The sequence below is a fragment of the Malurus melanocephalus genome, unplaced genomic scaffold, assembly GCF_030028575.1.
Source record: "Malurus melanocephalus ecotype Western Australia unplaced genomic scaffold, MMel_1.1 scaffold_1194, whole genome shotgun sequence".
NCBI lineage: Eukaryota > Metazoa > Chordata > Aves > Passeriformes > Maluridae > Malurus > Malurus melanocephalus.
Genome location: NW_026624426.1, coordinates 30,326 through 53,311, shown reverse-complemented (window position 1 = coordinate 53,311; position 22,986 = coordinate 30,326). Strand labels below are relative to the sequence as shown.

General features: G+C 40.7%; 2 protein-coding genes across 4 annotated transcripts in view; one reads left to right on the top strand and one right to left on the bottom strand.

Annotated features, from left to right (window-relative positions):
* Positions 1–61: 61 nt before the first annotated feature.
* CUNH19orf44 (chromosome unknown C19orf44 homolog) lies at positions 62–5,335 on the bottom strand. Its single transcript, XM_057387345.1, is given in 10 exon segments — positions 62–681; positions 1,017–1,183; positions 1,290–1,385; positions 2,457–2,901; positions 2,987–3,063; positions 3,557–3,908; positions 4,194–4,748; positions 5,125–5,174; positions 5,177–5,284; positions 5,287–5,335. Coding segments are annotated over 10 exon segments (1,992 nt in total). The 3' UTR covers positions 62–588.
* A 2,045-nt stretch (positions 5,336–7,380) lies between these two features.
* EPS15L1 (epidermal growth factor receptor pathway substrate 15 like 1) overlaps positions 7,381–22,986 on the top strand; it is a 44,845-nt gene continuing 29,239 nt past the window's right edge. For all 3 annotated transcript variants that reach the window (XM_057387347.1, XM_057387346.1, XM_057387348.1), the window contains exons 1-14: positions 7,381–7,434; positions 12,265–12,306; positions 12,521–12,610; positions 12,847–12,894; positions 13,529–13,624; positions 14,196–14,258; positions 15,080–15,205; positions 16,971–17,030; positions 17,373–17,609; positions 18,243–18,400; positions 18,976–19,132; positions 21,622–21,707; positions 22,027–22,099; positions 22,653–22,814. In XM_057387347.1, the coding sequence (XP_057243330.1) occupies positions 7,405–7,434; positions 12,265–12,306; positions 12,521–12,610; positions 12,847–12,894; positions 13,529–13,624; positions 14,196–14,258; positions 15,080–15,205; positions 16,971–17,030; positions 17,373–17,609; positions 18,243–18,400; positions 18,976–19,132; positions 21,622–21,707; positions 22,027–22,099; positions 22,653–22,814 (1,428 nt within the window). In that variant the 5' untranslated portion in view covers positions 7,381–7,404. The remainder of the gene's footprint in view (positions 7,435–12,264; positions 12,307–12,520; positions 12,611–12,846; positions 12,895–13,528; positions 13,625–14,195; positions 14,259–15,079; positions 15,206–16,970; positions 17,031–17,372; positions 17,610–18,242; positions 18,401–18,975; positions 19,133–21,621; positions 21,708–22,026; positions 22,100–22,652; positions 22,815–22,986) is intronic.

The window sequence follows — 22,986 nt, the reverse complement described above, 5'->3', positions numbered from 1 at the left end:
TTTTTTTAAAATAAAAAGGTACCTCAGAGTAAGTGGATTCCTGTACCTTGACTATAAGCCTGCTTTTTCATAATTTATCTTAATTTAAATTACACACTCCAAGCTTGGGAGCTGTGTTTGGGTTTGTTGTAATCTGACAAGCCTGATTATATAGAAACACTGTTTGGATAATGGCACTAAAGTCAGGATATGATAATTTTCTGCTGTGGTCACATTTCTGGGGGCTGTAGTGCAGATTTTCTCTTCTGCCACAATCACAGATGTGATCACAGATGCCACAATTTGCAGGATAAATCTGTGCACCATGATGATTTATCATCATTCCATTACAGAGAAGTGTTCTCTTGATTTCGTTTGAGCTGACATGGGCTGGAGATTCCTGCCTATCCTTGTACTGCATACACAAATAAAAAATTCAGGTATAAAAAACTAAATTATATACAATAATTAGCAACTTGTACTAATTCATACTAACATAGCAATTTGTACAAATCCTTCCACTACATAGTTTGTAACCTTTTATCTGTGCAGCTTGGAAAAGTATCTTRTTTCAGCCTTAGAGGTGTAAATATAAATGTTACTTAAAGTTCAATAACTGTCCAAGCAGTTATCCTGGGCTCTCCGAATTTCTTCAAGTGCTTGTTCAATTGTTAGAGGTGGGGATTTGTGATTCTTGATGTACTGAAAAACAAAAAGTTATTAATAAAGAAAGCATATTATGTAATTATTTATTAAATAATAGGAAGTAACTAATTTTCATGTCAAGATACCTGCACTTTTCTGTACTAGCAACAGAAAATGACCCTCTTGTTGCAGCATCTGAGAGATCCCTGCTCCTTTGAGGACAGCTAAATACCACAGCAGAAACATTAATCTTTGAAAACTATGGCATCCAGCAAGACTTTGGGTTTTTTTTTCCTAAGCCTATTAATTAATTATATGCAAAGAAATATGCTAAAAATGCCACAAACTTTTGCAAAGGAATGTATGTTCAATCTCTGCTTTGTCATAAATACCTCTTTAGCCTCTTCCAGGGTATGGTAGTGGAACTTCTCATCCTCCAATGACTCCACCAGGGATGTGTGAAGGTGGTGAASGTTCTCTACAAACTGCTGGGTCAGCATCAGGTGCTGCTTGCACATGGATTGTAAAACCAGAACCGAGGGGCTGTAAGCAGTCAGGGCTGTGAGAAACAGACAGGACTGTGGTGAGGCAGCAAGGCCTGGATCAACCAGGCTGGGTTTAGGAGCAGAAAAAAGAGTGAAAAAGATTAAAGTTGTTTTTAGTACCTTCTACTGCATCCATGCTGATGATGTGACTGGCGATTGGCACTGGATCCACGTAGCTGGTTCCAACAGGAGGGGTGAGCACTGCTGAGGGGGTTGCTGTGCGTAGACAACATCACAATTATTGAGAGAGTGCAGAGCTTTAGTGCTACCACCTGGTGCTTCTTCAGCAGTTTCTTGGGACAGCAGTGCCCTAAAAGCACTGTAGAGCCTGGAGAGAATTCACTGGAGAAAGTTAACGGGAGAATTCTGTCAGCCAAAAAAATGTTGACATAATTTTACATGTTTTGCATGTAAAAAATGTTTTACAGCCTCCACAGTTTTTTTACTCTTAGGCTCACATGACCATTGCAAAGGCACCTTTCCTAACCCTAGGCAGAGTGAAAAATGAGACTTTTGTACTCAAAGAATGCTTCTGTTTTCAAGCACACTCAAGTTTCTACTTTCTCCTCCAGTGGGGTATGGAATGATCATTCTTAGCACTTTTCCCTTTAAGTAAAGAGGTGTAGGCAGGAGCTCCCCCTCAAGATGTGAAATTTCCCTTCTGATCCTGTCATGGGGCCATAATGCTTTCCCAAGAGACAAATACAATACAAAAGCACTCTGTGATGAGCCATCAGTGCTGTTATTCACAACAGTAAAGATATCAGAATATTGAATTCCATTTGAGAGTCCTATTCATGCTGTCATCAGTTCTGCTGCTAACACTTGCTCATCCAGCCATGGGTCCTGCAGGGGGTATTTTTATGCAAAAAAACCATTTCTTATTACAATATTCAATGCCAATCTTTACTGTAGATAGCAGATTCAAGTGTTGGGCTTTAAAAGTTTCTTTACACACCTGCAGGGTGTATTTTTAAGCAAAAACCCTTTCTTATTACAATATTCAATGCCAATCTTTACTGTAGACAGCAGATTCAAGTGTTGGGTTTAAAAGATTTTTTACATACCTGTGGGGGGTATTTTTAAGCAAAAATAACCTTCTTATTGAATATTATAATGCCAATCTTTACTGTAGACAGCAGATAAAAGTGCTGAGCTTTAAATTTTTTTTTTAGTGTCAATGAGGGGAAGCTGGCACTGAAATGAACTCTTATCAAGGCTGCCTGGGCTGGCACATATAAAAGTGTAAAATCTGCCTGGTTAGGGCAGTAATTGTGCTGAACTCACCCTTTGCCCAGCTGTAGGTGAACGGAGGCTCTGCTGTCTGAACCCCRGTTTCTGTGACAGTCACACAGTGCMCACGGCTGTGCTGCTCTTGGGTGACCMWCGGGGATGGCACTGAAGGTGAGTGYKCTCCAGAACCAGTGTGGCTCTCACATTCCCTGTCTGTTGTAGACAGAGACGTTTCAAAGTCTTCAGAATATTCTGAATTAAAAGTTCTCTCATCCTCATTAAGATAATCCTGTTYGTGTGCTGGGAAATCGGAGGAAACTCCACTTAAATGTTCAGAGATTTCAGCTTCAGTGATGATTTTTTCAACATCCTCTTCAGGAGAATCACTCACATCAGTTACTGCACTGGTCCTTTTARGAGCAGCTTGGTCCTCTTCCACCARCAAWRTATCTTTTTTCACATATTTSTTTGATTCTTGAGTAWCCTGGATGTCTTTTCCCTGTAAAATTATTTATTTTAGAACTTCACACTCCATCAAACAAAGGCAGACTGGGAATATATTCTAGTGGGGAGTTCCTACTTACTTTCTGCTTTAATTCTGCTGYTGTACTGGTAATATCTGGTGCCAAATCATCAAGGCTCAGGACATTCAGTCTGAAAGCTGCAAACAAATGACACAACGACATGAGAATTGGCATAAAAATACAGTGCACTCTTCTGTGAGAAAAATGGAAAAAAATCAATATTACCTTCCTAATTTAGTACTAAAARTAGCAATCAGTCACTCTGATTCTTTAACTTTGCAGAAACTCCTAAAATTTCCTCCTTTGATCTGCTGACTGAAGTTCAAGAGATTTTTGCTGCCCCTCATTTACAGCTGTTCTCACTCTGACCCACTGSTACATGAAAATTATGTTGTAATGTTGTAATTGTTTTGATATCAGGGCAGCATCATTAATACRAACCCACTGAGTCAAAAGCTAGGAAAAATATAAACCTAKCACTAGAAAAAAGAAACAGATCAAGATAATTMCTTTGATAGGGCCCTGGTTTATGTAAAATTTCACTTTCAAAGTGACTATTTGCCTATGTTAAGAGAATTTATMAGTACAACTCATACTGAGGCTACTGAGACAGTATTTTAGAAAACTTACATTCTGAGCTGCTGCTGGTTGGATCKTCTGCATCAGCTCCTTTTGAAAATAATTCATCTAATGATTTTATTTCACTTGTATCACTTTCCAGGGATTTTTGCCTTTGCTTGATGTAGCGTGCTTTAGGTGGAGTCATCTTCACAGTGTTGTCTTTCATGGAAGAAGACAATYGAGATCTCATGGTATGTCCTGGCAGGTTTCTGCTGGTGGGTGAAGGTGCTGGTGATTTAATTCTACCAAACCCACTTTTCTCTGAGTMTTTGTTGTGAAAAGAAGATGCTTCAGATAATTCTGCTGGTGGAACTTCCTCATGAGGTGGAGGAGGCCTTGCTGATGGAACTGGGGTCTTGCTCTTTTTGAAGAACATGGAAAAGAGATTTATGTGTTACTTCACTGTTATGTGCAGATTGCTAAAGRGAAAACAAATCATTGTGGGTAAAACTGAGAATTTTGAGATGTTAAGATGTGAAACTCAATCCTATCATGAGCAAGACACAAATGCAAATTTAAAATTTAGTTGYTGGTGTTATCTAAATAAAGTGACCAACCAATTACAACAAGTATATAAAAACATTAATAAAAATACATAATCCAGCAAAGTTTATGTTTACCTTCTACCATGCTGAGTGTCACTTACCAGAACCTTCTGTTTCCCACTTCCACTGGAAAAACCCAAAGAGCTCCCCATCAGTTCTCTCATTTCCTCTTCATCACTATCCAAATCAAGGTGTTGTTTAACCAGAACATTCTTTTTAGGGCTTTGGATGCTTTCCTCTTCCTCAGAACAGGCATCCCTGCGTGTCCCATTAGCACTGGTGGTACCATAATTCTTCCAGTACTTCTTGCCCCTGGCACGTTCATGCCCAGAGGCAGATGAGGAGCACTCCTCAGCTGAARGCTTCAGGCCCGAGTCGGTGTTCTGCCGTTCCAGGTGCTTTTTTTGGTTCATGATCTTGCTTTCCAGTTGTGCCACTTTRCTCAGAACCGAGCTCAGCCGGGCGTGGGAGGCGCTGCCCGCAGTGCTCGGGGCTCCACGGCTGTTCCCTCCCGGCATCTGACACCGCTGGGTCCCACCGGCGTTTCCATCGCACACCTTCAAGAACCGGCCCCGGCGGGATGGAGCTCTCCCGGTGTTCTCCAGCTCTGTGTCCTGTCTCAGGGTGCTGGTCCAGCGGGGGACATGGCTGTGGCCCTGCCAAGAATCACAGAGTCACCGGCGTTGGAAAAGAATTCTGATATCATCGAGCCAACCTGTGACTGATCCCACACCTTGTCAACCAGATCAAAGCTCCGAGTGCCACATCCATTAAACATCTCCAGGGATGGTGATTCTGCGAGCAGTCCCTTCCAATATCTGACCACCCTTTCTGTGAGGAAATTCTTTCTGATGTCCAACCTAAACCACCCCTGGCACAGCTTAAGACTGTCCTCTCATCTTGTCGCGGGTTCCCTGCCAGCAGAGCTGGCCCAAYCTGGGGTTTTACAGATCCCTCCCCACACAGGACGCAAACACCGGCCCGGGCCGCGGCTGCCCAGGTACAGACCGAAAAAAGGAGCCGGTGCCTCACCTGCCCGCGTCCCGCGGGTGCCCGGGAGATCGCGGCCATCCGAGACAGAGATGAAAAGAGCAGAACGGCCGGGATCGGGACGGGCTGGGGCGGGATAGGGTCGGACGGCACAGCGCCGGGTCCGAGGCGGCGGCGGCTGCTCCGTGCCCGGCCCAGAGCGGCGATGTGAGGCCGTATCCGGGAACCCGCCACCCCCCAATATCCTGCCCATTGATTGGCTTCGCGCAGAGCGCACTGGCACCGCCATCCAATCCCAAGCAGGTTTACTGCCACCGGCACAGGGGGCGCCGACTACAACCCCCAGCATGCACCGGGGTCAATAAATGCGGATTTGTACCAACCTCCCCCCCTCATTTGCAAATTATTGGCGTGAGCTGGGAATTAATCCAGTTGTACAGCAGGATTTGTGTTAATACCCCTCACTGAAACAACATATTGTAGGYTATTACCTGCCCTTTGCACTCGTGTGTCCTTTCCAGTGACTTGGTGAAACTTGTTCTGCGTGCGTCAGAGTGAAATTTGACATTAGGTTATCTAACATCATCATCTAGTTGTAATGTCATTATATACCTATTGAGCTTGTGCTATGGATCATTTTTATTTTGCCCAGTTTTTTTGTTTTTCTGGATTAGTTTTCTAGTACTTTCTAGCGTTACCATTCTGCTGCGAGGCAATTCCTAAGACTTAGGTTTAAGGGTCAAATTCTTCTGCTTCTGCTTGGCCAAGAGCTGTAAAAGAATTCTTGCCATGCTTTAGGGTGAAGAACTTTTAAAGCTCTGAAATACAACAACAGTTGCACAGCACTTTTTCTTTGCTGAACGGATTCCTGTTGATTTAGTTTTATGGTCACGGTGATCCAGCCTTGGTCAGGCTGCTGCTTAGGATTTCCACTCTGCACTCAGGGGTTTGTTAAAATTGGTGTTTTTGATGCCGAAAATTTGATCTTAGACCAGAAGCAGCTTCACTGGGGATGAAGGACCTTCAGTGGATGACAGGGTTGAGATATGAAGTTGATCAAGGGACTGGAGGAAAGAAGGAGGAAAGGAGGAAAGGAGGAAAGGAGGGAGCTGGGGTGTTCAGCCTTGAGAGGAGAGGCTGAGAGAAGATCTCATCCTCTTCTGTCCCTGAATGCAGGGAGGGCTCCGAGCATGGACCAGACTCTGCTCTGTGGGCCCAGTAATGGGACAAGAACCTGATGCCCAAGAAGTWCCACCTGAATATGAGGAAGAACTTTACRGTGAARTGATSGAGCACTGGAACASCTTGCAATCCCTCCCTGGAGAYATCCCAGAACTGTGCGRACACAATTCTGTGCCATGCTCTGSGATGGCCCTGCYGGAACYGGKACMAGCTGACCCACTGYGCTCCATCAAACCTCGCACTTTTTGGGGATTTTGTGACTTCCCAGMGAGGTGATGGTGGTGGAATCCCCATCCCTGGAGGCGTTTAAGGAACGATAGACGTGGCACTCAGCGCTCCGGTGCGGCTGTACACGGCGGTGATCGGTCTCAATGCTCTGAGGTGTTTTCTGTAAGGAAAATTAATCCGCAAGCACCAGAGGTTTATGTCCAAAAAGGAGACAGAGGAGTCCCGCAACTTTATTCATGAATAAAGGGAGAGGTYATGGGCATTTCYCATGGGGTCTCTCAAATTCATAGAGGACACAGCCTCCTTTTATCCCAATTTCCCGGCCGCGGGTCCCTCTTTCTTTCCCCGTTGGCTGAGGTACTTGAAAGTTACAGGCTCCCCGAAACGCCTGATAAAACCCCCCTTCTATCATAAATTGCCTTCCCCCCTTCAGTTTACATCTCTGTGTCTCTGCTCTGGTAGTTTAGATAAGCCAAACGGTGGAACCCCCACGGAAATCCTTCCTATTGCCTCCTCTTTATCTCCTAGCATCAGCCCTAAGCCTCATCTCACCCCAGAGCCCAGAGTCCGTTTGTAAAGACACTTCCTTCTCCTTTCATTTCCGTTACCCACCATCCAGTGTCTCTGTGGAGCGCTAACAGCGGGGTCGGAGCCCTGATAACACCGCTGGAGGATCCACCGCACCTCCCGAGCCGCCGCCGCCTCAGCCTTTCATTTCCGTTACCCACCATCCAGTGTCTCTGTGGAGCGCTAACAGCGGGGTCGGGGTCCCGATTATACCGCTGGAGGATCCACCGCACCTCCCGAGCCGCCGCCGCCTCAGCCTCAGCCTCAGCCCCGCCCGGCCCGGCCGCGCCGCCGCCTCCCGCCCCTCGCCCCGCCCCGGCCGCGGCCCGACCCAGCGGGAGGAAGATGGCGGCGCTCATCCCCCTCAGCCAGCAGGTACCGGGCTGCGGGGGGACGCGCGGCCCTCAGCGCCGGCAGCCGGGCTCGGGGAGAAGCTGCGGGGCTGCACCGTGAGCGGCTGCGGTCGGGCGGGGAGTGGAGCTGGGTGCGGGCCGTGCGCCGGGAAGGGCTCGGCCCGCCGGGGGATGAGGGTCGGGGCGCGGCGGGGAGCGGGACACGGGCGGGGTGAGGGCGGTGAGCGGGTCCTGCCGTGTCCCGGAGCCGGGCTGGGAGCTGCTGTGGGGGCTGTAGGCTGCTCCGGAGCCGTCCCTTCATGGAGGCCTCCCTGGGGAGGGGCTGAGGGTCTCCAGGCGCTTTCCCACCCCGAGCCGCCGGCATTACCGGCATCACCGCGGGCCGGGGGGTTTGGGGGACAGGGCTGGGGCTCCGCACATCGCCCGTGTTTTCCTGTCCGTGCCGGGGGGTTGATGCTGCTGGCAGCTCTGGGCTGTTGTGACAGGGTGTCGTGGCTGTGCGGGGCGTTCAGGGGCTGTGAGAGCAGCGGGGACACCGGGAAGGGTTTGGGGGATGAGCCGGAGGTGTTCGCCCATCAGGAAGGGGATGAGTTCTGCAGGGCACACGTCCCTGACCCTTGGGAGAGGCTGTTGCCAGCTCTGGTTGAATGCTTGGGATCTCTGGGTTGATTTCTGTTCGTTGCAAGTTTTTTGGTTTTTTTTTTTTTTGATTGATTTCTCACCCAAATAATTCAAGCCTAAGCGGTGTGATCGCTATTTTTTCCATAGCCCTGTGAAGACAATCAGTTTACTTACTTGCTTTAAAGCAAAAGAAAAGCAACACCACCCCACTACCCTCAATGCCTTGCAATTAAAACTATTTTCCACATTGTGGCTAGGCCAGTCAGGAATTCAGAATTACTCCTAATAGTAGTTCAGATTATTTAAATGTATCAATTTCCTTTTAATAATGATCTTTTATTTGCGATACTCTGAAAATGTGTCTCTCGATGGAGTTACGTGGTGCTTTGATAGCGTTGCTTGCTGTGTGTCTTACTATGAACATGTACTGCTGTTGAGCTTCTGAATGGCAGGAGTCCTGATTAACAATCTGTTTAATTAAATGAACATAYCCAGAAACATCTGAAAACATCCATGTGCACACAAACTGTTCTCAAAATTTTTCAAGTGACTAACGTGGTGCAAAATATGTGAGTCAAACTCTGGATGTGAAAGAGTTTGTAGTTGTGAGACTTCTTTTTAATACATTGGCAAAAATCAAATAATTGTCAAATATTTACTCTAGAAATCYAGGTTCTGTGTTGTTTAAATGCTCATTGATATTTGAGAGGATGGCATCAATGATATTCCTGTGGATAGGAAATGTTATGTTTAGGGGATAAAGGAACACATTCTGTAAACATATCAGTTATTTTTATAACATTTTCCAACCAATTCAATGGAAGCATTGTAGTTTTGAAACTTGTTTTCCTACATTGAACTGTCAAGAGTAATCTAGCTGTAATCAGGGCAGTAAACAGAATTTCCCTTCAAGTAATAAACTTCCTCTTTTAATAGCCTCAGTTTTGTGATTACTAAGGAGATGTGTGTTGTAGTAAATGCCTGAAATGGAATTAGATGGAATAGGACAGAGTACATATGTTGTAATATTAAGGCCTGTCCACTCAGAAAGATGTAAAATAAGAATTTTTTTATACCAACATATTAAGAGCTGCAAMCAGCATTGGTAATTCAAGCAGCTTAAACTGTTTGAAATGAAAATGTTTAAAATTTTAGCATTAATCATTGATCATTATTATCATTTTAGGAAGAAATTCTTYCCTGTGAGGGTGGTGAGGCCCTGGCAGTGTCCAAGGCCAGGKTGGGCAGGGYTTGGAGCAGCCTGGGACASTGGAAGRTGTCCCTGCCCATGGCAGAGGYTGGAACTWAATGATCTTTAAGRTCCCTTCCAACACMAATCATTCTGGGATTCTCTGATTCTATTTATATTTAACATTTGGCTGTCTTTGTTTCACCTGGCTATGCATAAACCTAGTTGAAGAGCAAGCCTGTAAAATCAGTTCTTGGAGTTCAATCTGGTTTCAGTTGTTTATCTTCAATAACTTTATTTTCTTACATTTGATGTGATCTTTTCCACTGTGCAAAGCCTGTTCATGCTGCAGCTTCAGGAGGTTCTGGAGAGTTAAGTTAGAGATATTGGGACAGTAGGTCACTCTTCTAAGACAACTCAGGATATTTGACAGGTAATGTAAGGGCAAAGGTGATCATTTTGGGGCAGCAGCAACCTTCTTTTGACTCTTTTCTTTGTAAACACTTTTTTGGTGTCTTTTACACTCAGTATTTTCAGCTATCCCATGCTTTGGCTAGCAGGGCTGAAAGAAAAATTTAAAAGAGGAGGGACACCAAGGAGAATTATTCATGTGATCCAGAGSTCCTTGTGACCCCGAGATGACCTCAGAAAAGAGAACTGGGTGTATTAATTGTTGTGGTGACAGGAGTTTAGTCCTGCCTTTTTCCCAGTAAGGGACTTGGAGAAGAATCTGTGAGTGTGCACTGTATACCACAAACAAACACAGTGTATGGATCTGCTATGAGTGTGCAGGCTCAAAGCTTGAACTTCTGAAGAGGAAATCAGCTTGGAAATTAAAAAGGCACCAGGGCTCTGAAGGGTCTGTTTGGGAGATGTTCTAAAGCATTGGTTGGAGATGGTGTTTTGGGGAGTAGAGAACAGGTGTAGGGTGGTTAAACTGTTAGTCAGCCTGAACCTCTCTAACAGGTTATGCTTTGACATCATCAGCTGTGAACCCTCCAAAATGTTTGTCCCTGCCAGCCTTGGCAGTTTCGGGCAGGTCCTTCATCAGCAAATGTCACCAAATTACAGAATCCTCTTGAATGGTAGTGATGCCATCACGTGTGGTGATGGGTAGATAGAGAGCTGTGCTATTTTTATCTCTTGAACCCATTTTGTCTGGTCTGCTTCATCACAGAGGTGCAGTCATTTAGGTAAATCGGTCAGAGACACTGAATCTTTGTACAATTCCTCAAATAGAGAATTGATCCTTAAAGTGCTTTCCCTCAGCACTTGGGGGAATAATTTGCTGTAGAAGAAACTTCACAGCATTGAAGTGCATCACCCTGGCTTCCTGCCACCTCTRCCAGGTAAATCAGCTCCGAGTCGTGGCTGACAATATCAAATGAGGGTGACAGGAATGTTTGATGCTGGGATGAGATCATTCAGTCCTGTGCTCTGGATTTTGGTACGAGTCCAGTCTCTGCCTGCTCTAGGTCACTCCTTGTGTCTGTTAGAGGAGTTTGCAGTTGGTGGTTGCCTCTCTTGTCTGCAATTTCTGATAAAAAAGAGGTGCTCAGTTTGGTGATAGTTGGCTGAAAACACGCTGGGTTTTATTCAGGCAATTTCCTCCTTCCACCTTTTTTCTGGATGATGTGTTTCCTGCTTGAACAGGAACACAATGCTTATATGTGCTGACCATTTATATCAGCAAAAAGAATAGTCAGATTTCTGAGTTATGGTTGCAACGTTCTTCTGAAATCCTGTCCACCATCAGGAAGAGTGAAAGCTTCCAGAGGCTGCTGATGTTGGAAAACACAGCAGTTTATTTTGCTGCATGTAAGTGAAATATGTTTAAGATGCTTAGGAAATCATTCTGAAAATGCAGGATTTTTCTATTCAAATAGAGCTGTAACCTTCAGAGAGTCAGCGGTTCAGAGAGTTTAGTTATGGGTAGTTCCTTAAACGAAGATTTGGTGTGTTGTGAACTCAGCAGAAGGTTCTCTTGATGTGAAATTAAACTTTCATGTTCTTCATTGGTCTTTTCTTTCATCATGTTCCTGCCTTCCTTCCCTCAGAGTAGGCAGAACATCTGGAAATCCATGAGGATGACAAAGAAGAAGGTGACATTTGGGAAGGGACATAATAGTGATGGGACTTAGTGTGAAATAATCCTTTTCAGGTGTCTGACTGGTGTCCTGGAGGTGGAGAGTAGCTGTCCCAAGCAGGTTTTTTGACTTTTGATCTCTGCATCTCGCTCATTAAACTCTTTATTGGGTTGTTTTTTGCTTTCTTTTTAAGGCCTCTGGGTGGCCTAAGCACTGCCCTGCTTTTGGCTGGATTGGTTTTGCTGTTGGAGGCTGAGGAGAGCAGTGTGGAGGGATAACCTGCACAGTGGCAATTGTGGGAGGCAAGAGAGAAGATTGGGTTTGGGGTTTCTGCATCTTTTGGCATTTCAGTTCCCATCTGCTTGGAATGCCAGCAAGAGGGACTGGAATCAGTTTAGTCCACTGAAAATGCAAGGCTGTGATTACACCAAGCTGAAATCTCCAGCAGCATATTCAGGGAATTGTGAGGATTATTAATTTACCATTCATTCTAATTTTCTATTTTTTTTTACTCTATTTCAGTTTAAAATCTTGAAAATCCGTTAACACAGGCACAGGGCTCTGTTTATATAATTTTTCTGCTGGAAATATTCTGTAAGGATGTATACAGTGGAGAAGGCAGCCAGGTCAGCTTTGTGTTGAAAGCTGGGCCTTTGTAATCTGAAATACTTCAGCAAATAGTTCAAATCTATTCCACAAAACCTTATTACATTATAGTTAAGTAAAAGTGTGAGGAGAGGCAGGAATCCTGATAAATGAGAAGTTCTAAGAGGTGACAGTTGCCTGTGGTCTCRGTGGATCACTGTTGTCCACACTTAAATTTCAAGTGTCCAGTTTGTAACAGCGAATTGACACACTGTTTTAGGTTTTTGATACAAGTAATACTCAAAGTGTAATATTTTCTGTCCTGTGAATTGTCATTGTTGTTTATTCTGTTTTCTCCCTTGTGTTTCAGTTTTCTACTGGGAATCCAATATATGAAACTTATTACAAACAGGTACGTTCCTAAAAATATAAAGTAAAAATAAAGTACAGTTTCTTCTTCCCCAAGATTTCCTTCTCTTTCTTTTCCCCATTGCAGTGCTAATRAATTCTGAGTGGTGATGCAGTTTGTGYAACTCCTTTTGACYTAGWGRAGMSAGACATTGCATTTCTGAACTCTGCTTTCACARCAGTCATGTTTCAATTAARTGTTAWTTTTTTTCCTTCAGGTAGATCCAACATACACAGGGAGAGTTGGGGCAAATGAAGCTGCGCTGTTTCTTAAAAAATCAGGTCTCTCTGATGTCATCCTTGGAAAAGTAAGTTGAAATTGGACGATGCAGTAATTGTACACTTTTTTAAGTGAAAGAAAAAATATAAAAAGAAAAATTGTCTTTTGTGTAACATTTTTGTTGTTAACTCGACAATTTGATAACATCATATGTCATAACTCAAAAACTGAATGAAAACTTTAGGAAGACATACAGTAGGAGCTGTTGAGCTGTGTTAAGTTTTATTTGAAATTCACAATGGCTTTTATTTTGTGTCTTCACAGATATGGGATTTGGCTGACCCAGAGGGTAAAGGATACTTAGATAAACAGGTAAATGAACTATTCATGTAGATTTGCTGTATTTAAATCAAACCCTGATACCACTCGTGGTTATCTTTATGTTTTTCTGATTGAGTTTTTGTTTACAAGATGAGTTTTTTCCCCCAGCACTTGGTTATGAATCCAAGTGTTATTACTCAGTGAGGCTGYAGGAGAAGTTTGGTTCTAATTTTCTGTATTTCTTTTGTTTTGTAAATAATCAGTGTGCATGCTACATAGAGACACAGCCACTGAGTCACAAACACAAAATATGATTTTAATTTAGAAAACTTTCCTGCATGAAAAAAATCTAGCATTACTAAAAATGGCTTGAATTATCAAATAGCGAGTTGCTTATAGATACAGAWAAACTTTTTAAAAACATTATTAATTTTTAAGGAAAATTGTGGGAGTTTAATTATGAAAGAGTTCTTCATAAAAACTAATTTCCAATTTTCTGCTCTTTGTTTCCTGTTACTGTGAAATTTTTCCTGACTCATCTTTAAAAGCAAAGGGGTAGTTTTCATTATGGGGCTGTACATCTTTTTTTTTTTTTCACTGAGTTGCACAGTGTTAGCAAAAATCCTAAGTGGGTTCTTTTTTGTGATTGAAACTGTTTTTTAATGAATAATGCAATTATTTKTAGGGTTTCTATGTCGCCTTGCGCCTCGTAGCATGTGCACAGAATGGCCACGATGTCAACCTGAGCAGTCTGAATTTGACTGTGCCACCTCCTAAATTTGTAAGTAATTTCCTCCTAAATTCAGTTATATTTTAGGTGAGAGCTAAGGCTTTGGTTGGAACATTGGAATAATCTTTAATTTTGTAAATGTGGTGGTTCTGAGGCTTCTGTTCTTTAGGACACAGCAGCCAGGGCTGCCACAGTCTTGTCATCCCAAACCTGCAAAACCAATGCAAATTCAGGACAGCTTGGTCAGGAAGGTGATATGGAAAACCTCTGAATTTATGAAAAAAAAAAGGTTATTTTGGGGCTGGGTCAACAGGAGTGGGTGATAAAAGGCACAGCTGAAGATTTGCCCTGCAGAACCTCTTTTGCTTGTTTTGGGTTTATGTTTGGGTGCTGAATATCCTTACCCAAGCACTGTAATGCTGTAAAATGAGTGGGATTTTTACTGAGCTACATGTGCAGCCTGTTTTCCTCAGTGTAGAGAAGGTTCATGTCTGTAACCATCTCTAACTTCATTAATAAGTATTGGAGCAATTAGTAAGTATTGGAGACAGAAGTGTGTATTTATATATTTATATATATATAAATCTATATTTATAAAAATAAAGAATTCTCTAATTTTCAGCATGACTCTAGCAGTCCTTTGTTGATCACACCACCCTCAACAGAGACTCACTGGGCTGTTAGGGTAAGTGTAAAAAAGAACACATTCCATSAATTTTTTTAAAAGTAAATGCTTTCCTTGTGTGGAATTTTCCCAATGAGAGAATTTTGTAACAAATTGTATTTCCCATCTCAGAAATCCTCCCTTTCTGTGCAGATTCTTGCACGACAGAGAACACCCAGGTATAGTTTTATGTGTGCAAGAAAATTAAACAACCCTCTGAACCACCCCTGGTGTGATGTTTTTAAGACAATGAATTTTAATCTTCTGCCTGGATTTTTTCCAGAATCCTACAATTAGGCACTTTGTATAAAGGAACCCTGCTGGGAACAGCAAAGTATTTCACCAAATCCAGTCTGAAGTATTAATTTAAAGCTTGTTCTAATTAGTATTCAGTGATGCAAGCAATAGCTATCGCTTGGAAAAAGTAATTTTTGATGCAAATATGARGATATTTATATTTAATTAATTTTCAAATGCAAACATTCCCAAAAGGATGACATTTAATAAAATAACTTGTGGTTTAAACTTATAGTTTAAAGTGGGAAGCAAATTATTTGGGAAGAATAGGTTTTAATTCTTCAGAGCTTATAAAAATTTCTTTAAAACAGAAGCACACCTTCTCTGCTGCATGGTAAAATCTCTCAGCTGTCATAACCTTAGATTTAGGAGCTTAATTTTAAAACTTTCTCCGTGGGTTTACATTTAAATACAGCACTTGCAAGAAAACTCAGAAATTTAGGATGAATATTTTGCTCACTAGTCTTAATTTCTTGCAAGATCTCATTGTCAATACTCACACAGACACACTTTTTTACTTATTCAGACTATTTCTTACCAACTAGGTGGAAGAAAAAGCAAAGTTTGATGGTATTTTTGAAAGCCTTTTGCCAGTAAATGGTTTACTTTCAGGAGACAAAGTAAAACCAGTACTGATGAATTCAAAGCTACCTCTTGATATCCTTGGAAGGGTAAGTGAGCTGTTTGGATTTAGCTGGATTCTACTTAGCTTCTTGTAGTTAAAAATGGGATTAAAATGTAGTTTAAAAAGTTAAAATGCTTCTTGCAGTGTTAAAAATGTGATTTATCAACATGGATCAGGTTTTGGCTGAAATTTTGCATCGTGTGCATGCTAGAAAGCAGGAACATCAAGACTTTGAGGTTTTCCACTTAGAAATATAAGAATAAGAGTAGCAATTTCTGCCCTAGAATAGATTGGCTTCACTATCTCTTCATTTAAGAGCTGGRARTTTGATTTTGATTGTTTAAAGACAAGAWAAAGCTTTCCTAAGCTGTAATAGCTGTTAGAACATTAGATTCTGCTGTTCTGTCATTTTTACAAATAAGAGTTATTAGACTTGCCATTAAATCCATCCCCTATTTGYACAGGAGRATACCTTAAAACATCCTCCTTTATSGTAGCTGTCAAATTGTCAAGTTGTTTTCTAGTCCATGTGAATTTATAAACACTTCCAAGCTCTGAGTTTAGTGCATCCATTGCATATTTGCAAGGGAAGCAGACCTGAAAATATTTTTCTGCCTCCATTTAAACCACATTCTTTAATGCTTTGCATATTGATATGCTTGAGAGTGAGTACATTTTATCTCTTCAGGAAGAACTGCCTCTTGCTCTATATTATCTGCAAATTTGGAGTATGATTTGTTGTAATTTGTTTTAATTCCATACTTGAATATTGCAAAGTCTTGAAAGGCTTTGGATTTTGTCTTGTTGTTGCCACAATAGAAATCCAGGAAGCTTTTGCCTCTTCCAGAAAAGTTTGTGGATGAGATAAGGGACTGAGGAAATGGGCAAAGGACTGATCAAGGAACTTAAATTTGTCAAGGGGCCARTGATGAAGCAGAATTCTCATAATAAAGCAGACAAAAATCCAAGACTTGAGGCTGAATTATCTCCAAGTCATATTGGTGATCAAACARTACTGGTGGTGGAGTTCCCAAAGTTTTATATCCCTCTAAATGTTCTGCAATTTTCATTGACCMAATAGTGAACTAAAGCTGATCAATGCTGAAATTCTCTCCCACAGGAAATTCAGGGGGCCAGAGGGAGCTGCACAGGGTTTTAGTTTTGAGTAGAAAACCCTCCTCACCTAGGAATGGAATAGGAATTAGAAATGTCTAGGAATGGAATAGGAATTAGGAATGTCTAGGAATGGAATAGGAATTAGGAATGTCTAGGAATGGAATAGGAATTAGGAATGTCTGGGAATGGGATAGGAATTAGGAATGTCTGGGAATGGGATAGGAATTAGGAATGTCTGGGAATGGGATAGGAATTAGGAATATTTAGGAATGGAATAAGAATTATAAACGTATTGACTTTTCTGTTGAACTTTCTTTAGATGAATTTCAATGATCTGCTTGCCCACACCCTCTGGCCAKTTCTGAAAGCCACCTCTGAAGGCTTTTAGTCATCTTCATGACTCTGTAATTGCATCATAGAAAGGTGAAAAACCTGCCTGTGTTACAGGCAGAATTTGTCAGAGCCAGTGGTGATTCATGTGGTCAGAAAACTCTGGTTCAGTCTGTTTCATCAGAAAATGTGGCCAGAAAACTCAGAATTCAGCCTGTTTCATCAGAAAATGTTTAGATAGGTGTAATGAAACCGATGTGATCTTCACCAAAATCTATTAGGAATCTTCAGTGAAGGCATGTTAATATAGGATTACCTAAAGTGTAACTTGCTCTGCAAATCATTTTTAATCTTAATTGCTGTAGGTCTGGGATCTCAGCGATATTGATAAAGATGGTCACCTGGACAAGGATGAATTTGCAGTGGTAGGTTGCTTTAAATTCTCAATTCACAGTCTAGTCTTGTCTATCAAAGCAAAAAAAAAAAAAGCTCATTTTTTTTTCTTAAGATCTTTGCAGCTTTCTGTGCTGCACTCGACCATTCTAATCTAAATTGTTCACATGGAGCTATTAAATGACCTTCCTCAAATCCATCTTGCCTGTGTCAAGATTGAACTTGTTGGAATTACATTCCAAATTATTTGCTCTGGTTTACATCTCTAATCTCACTGTCTTTGTTTTACTGATACATAAATGACTTAACACGGGAAGATGTTGTCGCTTTTTCTAATAATTGTGAACGTTACCTGACCTTTTTGCCTTTTGCAGGCAATGCATTTGGTTTATAGAGCTCTTGAGAAAGAGTCAGTTCCTTCACAGTTGCCCCCTTCTCTCATACCACCTTCTAAAAGAAAGAAGACACCGGTTTTTCCTGGAGCAGTCCCTGTTCTCCCTGCCAGCCCTCCACCCAAAGACAGCCTTCGTTCTACCCCATCCCATGGCAGTGGCAGCAGCCTCAACAGCATAGGGAACTTATCTCCCAAGCACAGCATCAAACAAGCACAGGTAAACCTCTTTCTTTCAGATTTTTGTCGTTTTGTCAATTAATTTTCCAACCCTCTGGGAGCTGGAGGGGAAAGAAATCCTCTTTTTGATTTTCTGCCTCGCGTGCGAGCGCTGGCGTTGGGGTGGAGAGGATAAAATGAGAATGGAGAGGCTTGGAAGAACAGAAAAACAGCAGGTGGATTTTAATCAGAGTGCCCACRAGGTAGCAAATCTTATGGGGAATTTTCACTTTGTGTGGAAAGCGAAAACATAGAAAAACATACCAAAAAAMCCCCATAAAAAACATAGAAACCATAGAAAAGTTTTATTTATGTATCTGTTTAACACCAAAGAAATCATTAATCTCCTCCTAAATCTCCTGTTATTATCACAAGGACTTTATAAGCCTAGATGGGTCTTATGAATTAATTAATTTCCAAAGAATTAATGCTTTTCAACTGATGWATAGCTGTTCAGCAATGTTTTCATTCAGATAAGAAAGTGTGGAGTTAAAACAAGCAGTGAAAATATTTATTTACCAGTCAAACTGGAGTATGGAAGATGYTCAGCACATCCAGCTCTGGATAATGTCATTTATACTCAGTGTATCCATAAAGACTGTTTTTCTTCTGAAATTTGAAATTTCTTTTGCAGCCAGCTGTGAATTGGGTGGTACCAATGTCTGAAAAAGTACGATACGATGAAATTTTCTTAAAAACGGACACAGACATGGATGGGTTTGTGAGTGGCCARGAAGTAAAGGACATTTTTATGCATTCAGGTCTGTCTCAGAATCTCCTAGCTCATATATGGTAAGAATTCCCTACTAGCTGTGTTTTTTAGATTCAAAATTTGATCCTAACATTAAAAAAAAAAATAACCCAACCTCTTTTGCTTGTCCCCATACTGTAAAATATGGKCTGTGTGGAAAATGAAGGGAGAAATAAATATTCCCTTTGCTTTTCTGGGAGAGGGGGCAATAGGTCACTCTGTGAATTGTGATTTTCTTTTGAAGTTCTAATGCTCCAAATATTTTCTCAGAGTAACACTATGCAGTCAAATATATATAATAAAATACTGCTCTGTTTATGGAGCTCTAACTAGAAGAAGTAACCTCTGATTCAAAAGGAAATTTCACGTGTATATATGATTTTCAGGGCTCAAATATTTTCTTAGAATAACACTATTCAGTCAAATACATGTAATAAAATACATTTTTTGTACATATATAATAAAAATATTTATGGAACTCTTAACTAGAATAGGTAACCTCTGATGAGGATGATTGTAAAGGAAATTATACATGGATTTGTGGATATATTTTGGGCTTTTTGGTTGAGCAGAAATAAGATTTTCATGTTTATAAATATGATTTATTTTTTACCAGGGCTTTGGCAGACACGAGGCAGATGGGAAAGCTCAGCAAGGACCAGTTTGCCCTGGCCATGTATCTCATCCAGCAGAAAGTCAGCAAAGGGATTGACCCTCCCCAGGTTTTATCTCCAGATATGATCCCTCCCACAGAGAGGAACACWCCCATCCAGGTAAGGCAGTGATTTATTGTAGATAAAATTGAATTTATCTGCTTTAAAAGTACTCTGAGTAKGAATTTTATTTTTTTTTATTATGGTAAAGAACTGCCAGTATTGTTTCTTAGCTCCTCTCACAAAATTATTGTGACATTTTAAAATACAGCTAAATTTTTAATAACCAAGAGAATAAATAAAAAAATTGCAGTAAAATATTCCATCAGCCAAGGAGTAATAATGCTGAAAAAGAAAATCCTGCATAAAAAATAATCCTTTGTCAGAGAGAAGGTTGAGTTTGTGGCAGCTGCTGGTTGAGCAGCCTCTSTCTGACTGATCAGCACTAAATTCTTCCCATGGAAACATAAAATTTTTTAATGGCCAAATRAGGAGTGATGACTTCCTAATTTCTGGGATTCATCCTTTGTGGCGTGCCAGTCCACATGAAAGTGAAACTTTCCCTTTATCATATATTTCCTTATTTCCAAAAGAAGCCCCACAAATTTCTGCTTTACAGTGAGCTGTATTTATTACATATCTCAGTAAAAAACATTTTCCCTTTCTGAAAGGATGGTTCTCTTTTGCTTAAATAATTCCAGCATCATCTTTCTCATTTATTATGACTTTTTTCAGTCAGAATTTTTTCCCAGGTCCTSTATCCATCACTGCTAAACCATTTTACTGCAGCATCTGATGCTTTGCTGACCCTGCTTTGTTTCTCTCCTCCCTAACGTGTCAGTGCATTTCTGACACTGAAATGAAGAAACACTTCTGTCATGTCAATGCATTCACCTTTTTTTCTACATTATATTGTATTTTTCTTTACTTTTTTTTTTGTTCTCCCTCATCAGAAACCTTTGGAACTCTGAATATMATTTAATAATTGCTGTTGCTGTGGTCCTCCTAAGGTTTTTCCTATATCCTTTTCCTATAGACTCTGTCAGGTTACTTGACCCCTGTAGGAAGTGAGATCTCAGCCCTAACAGAAATGCGGCGTGTGAGTAACTGCCATGTCCAAAAAAGGAATGCACTTTTTTTTCCATGTATGCTTTTTGTAACTTCCAAAACCAAAATTTTTATTTCTACACCTTTGCCTGTCTCTGCTCTCGAGTTCTGTGCCACTTGCTCTTGGCATGGTKATAATGTCACAGCAGGGTGAAGTGCCCAGTGCTGGCTGCCAACCTGCTGATGTTCCCTCCTTCCTTCCACAACTGCAGATGTGTTTGGCAGGAAATTTCTGGAACAGGCAGCTCAGTGCTGTTGAAATTATTCCTGGATTATTTCTCTGCAGCTGTGAGCAATAAATGCATCTTGGTTACTTCAGCTTCCTGCTGTTACCAGTTAATTGCAATTTTTTTTCCATTTTTTTTTTCTGAGCATAAGATAAAATGTGTAAATTCTATTTATGTATTTTAGCTTTAAAATAAAATAAACTATAATAAAAAACTGTAAATAAAATGCTGTGAGCTTGGTTCAGTGACTCTTCTAACCAGTGCAGCAGCTCATTTGAACTTATTTCATGGTCATGGTTGGTGACACCTGGCTGTGATCCTGCTTAGCATTCAGTAAAAATGATTTTCAATTTGCTGCCCTGAGGAATTAGTCTGTGTTGTTGTTATTTGTGATTAATTAATGGTATATTACCAAAAAAACAATCCCCCAAAAGTGAAGACTTAATTAAACTATTTAAACTGGATATTCACCTATTGTTTCCACAAAAATGTCACATTTTACTCTGCTGGTTCTGGATTATTGGTTGAGTTCTTGTTTGTTTTTTAATATTTAATAAAGCTGAGCTTTTGTGGTTATCACAGCAGTCTCAAAGTGATTGAAGCAAGCAAATTATTCATTCTTCTTTTTAAAAAGCTGCATAAAAGTTGCAGGTCTCCTGCTCTCTCTAGCAGTGAGTTAGTGCTGCAGCTTTTGCTCATCTGTAGTGTTTTTTTTTTTTCCAAGAGCAATAATTTTTATAATAACAGCCAATTTGGTACCTAATGCTGACATCCTTTCTCAACTTCTGATAGTGATTCTCTTATCTAGAAGGCAGAGGATGCCCTCTGCATCTTCCCYGAATGAATGTAAAAATGACCTACAGGAAATGGGGCATAATTGCAGAAATCGCCATTCATTTGAGGCTCAAGAAGTGAATTACAATGTGATTTCTTTAAATCCACTGAAAACTTTACTATTGACTGTAGGAGAGCTGAATTTTAGGTTTTGAATTTTAATTTTACCACGATCTGCAGTTTCCTCGTTGGCACTGTGCACGTCCCCTCACTGCTGTGTGTTCAACTGTCCTGCCTGTTAAACAGGAACATTCAAATTCTCCTGTTTCAGGGCAGAATTGTGTGGCATGTTCCCTGCTTGTTGCAGAATAATTTCATGTCTCTCATGGAATTTTACAAATTTAATGAGGATTTTATATCCCACGTCCATCCTCAGCCTTTATTAAAAGAAGAGTTTCTGTTATAACATCACATTTTAATTGATTGTTTCATTCTTAACAGGACAGTGCAAGTTCTGTTGGATCAGGAGAATTCACAGGGGTGAAGGAGCTGGATGATATCAGTCAGGAAATTGCTCAGCTGCAGAGGTAATAATTTATATTTTTTTTTATGAAATAAATCACAGTGCTGATGTATCAGTTACTTTTATTTTAATAATTTTGTCATTATTTGTTGCTCTCATTGGTGACCTAGTGATGCCCTAGAGGTTATTTCAGAAGATTGATAATGGGCACAGATGGTATTTTTCAAAGAATAATTGATACATATGCACCTTTTCTCCTTTAAAGAATACATGGGCTGGTATTTTTGGCTGCATGATATTTCCAGAATAATAYTGAATTGATTTTTGCACGTTTGTTATATTATTTAACTAATCACAAATATGTGTTCTTGTTTATCTGACAGAGARAAATATTCCCTAGAGCAGGACATTAGGGAAAAGGAAGAATCAATCAGACAGAAAACCAATGAAGTTCAGGTAAAAACTCTGTTTATCATTAATAGTTTTTAATCTAAATAATACATGGCAATTGAGCATTTTTTGTTGTTCTGTCACTCTGTTATTCTTTCTGTTGTTCTGTCTTTCTTGGGATTTTCCTCTAACTTAAGGAAAGAATTTAATTTTACTGTTCTYCATCAGAAATCTTTCATCTGATGCTGGCCAATATAAGCACAGTATATATAAACAGTTGGAAATATCTTTTTTGTTAGTKCTTAACTGACACTGTAATTTAGGAAATCATTGTTTGGAGAGTATTAGTAATTTGAAAATTTGATAATTTGGATAACTTGATATGGTGTACTCTGTGTCACTTTTGTGTCTTCTTATTTATAGATTTATTATTATTTATTTATAGATTTATTTCCTATTTCTCGCACAAATTCCTGCAAAAACCAAACAGGCCAATGCAGGGTGCAGCCTTTATGATGTAGAAAATATTTTGAATTTTGCTAATTTCTTTGTCTGTGCCTGATCCTTCCTTAATACAACAGCTAAATGTGAGTTACAAACCGTGCAATTTTCTCTGCAGGAACTGCAAAATGATTTAGACAGGGAAACGAGTAACTTGCAAGAGCTGGAGGCTCAAAAACAGGATGCCCAAGACCGCCTGGATGAGATGGACCAGCAGAAAGCCAAACTGAAGGATATGCTGAGTGATGTGAGGCAGAAATGCCAGGAGGAAACACAGGTGGTGAGTGGATGTTCATTCTGGACATGCTCAAGTGTGTTATGTCTTGAGAGAAATTCTGTTTATTTAATAAATAACCCCCTTTTCCTTTTCCTTTTCCTTTTCCTTTTCCTTTTCCTTTTCCTTTTCCTTTTCCTTTTCCTTTTCCTTTTCCTTTTCCTTTTCCTTTTCCTTT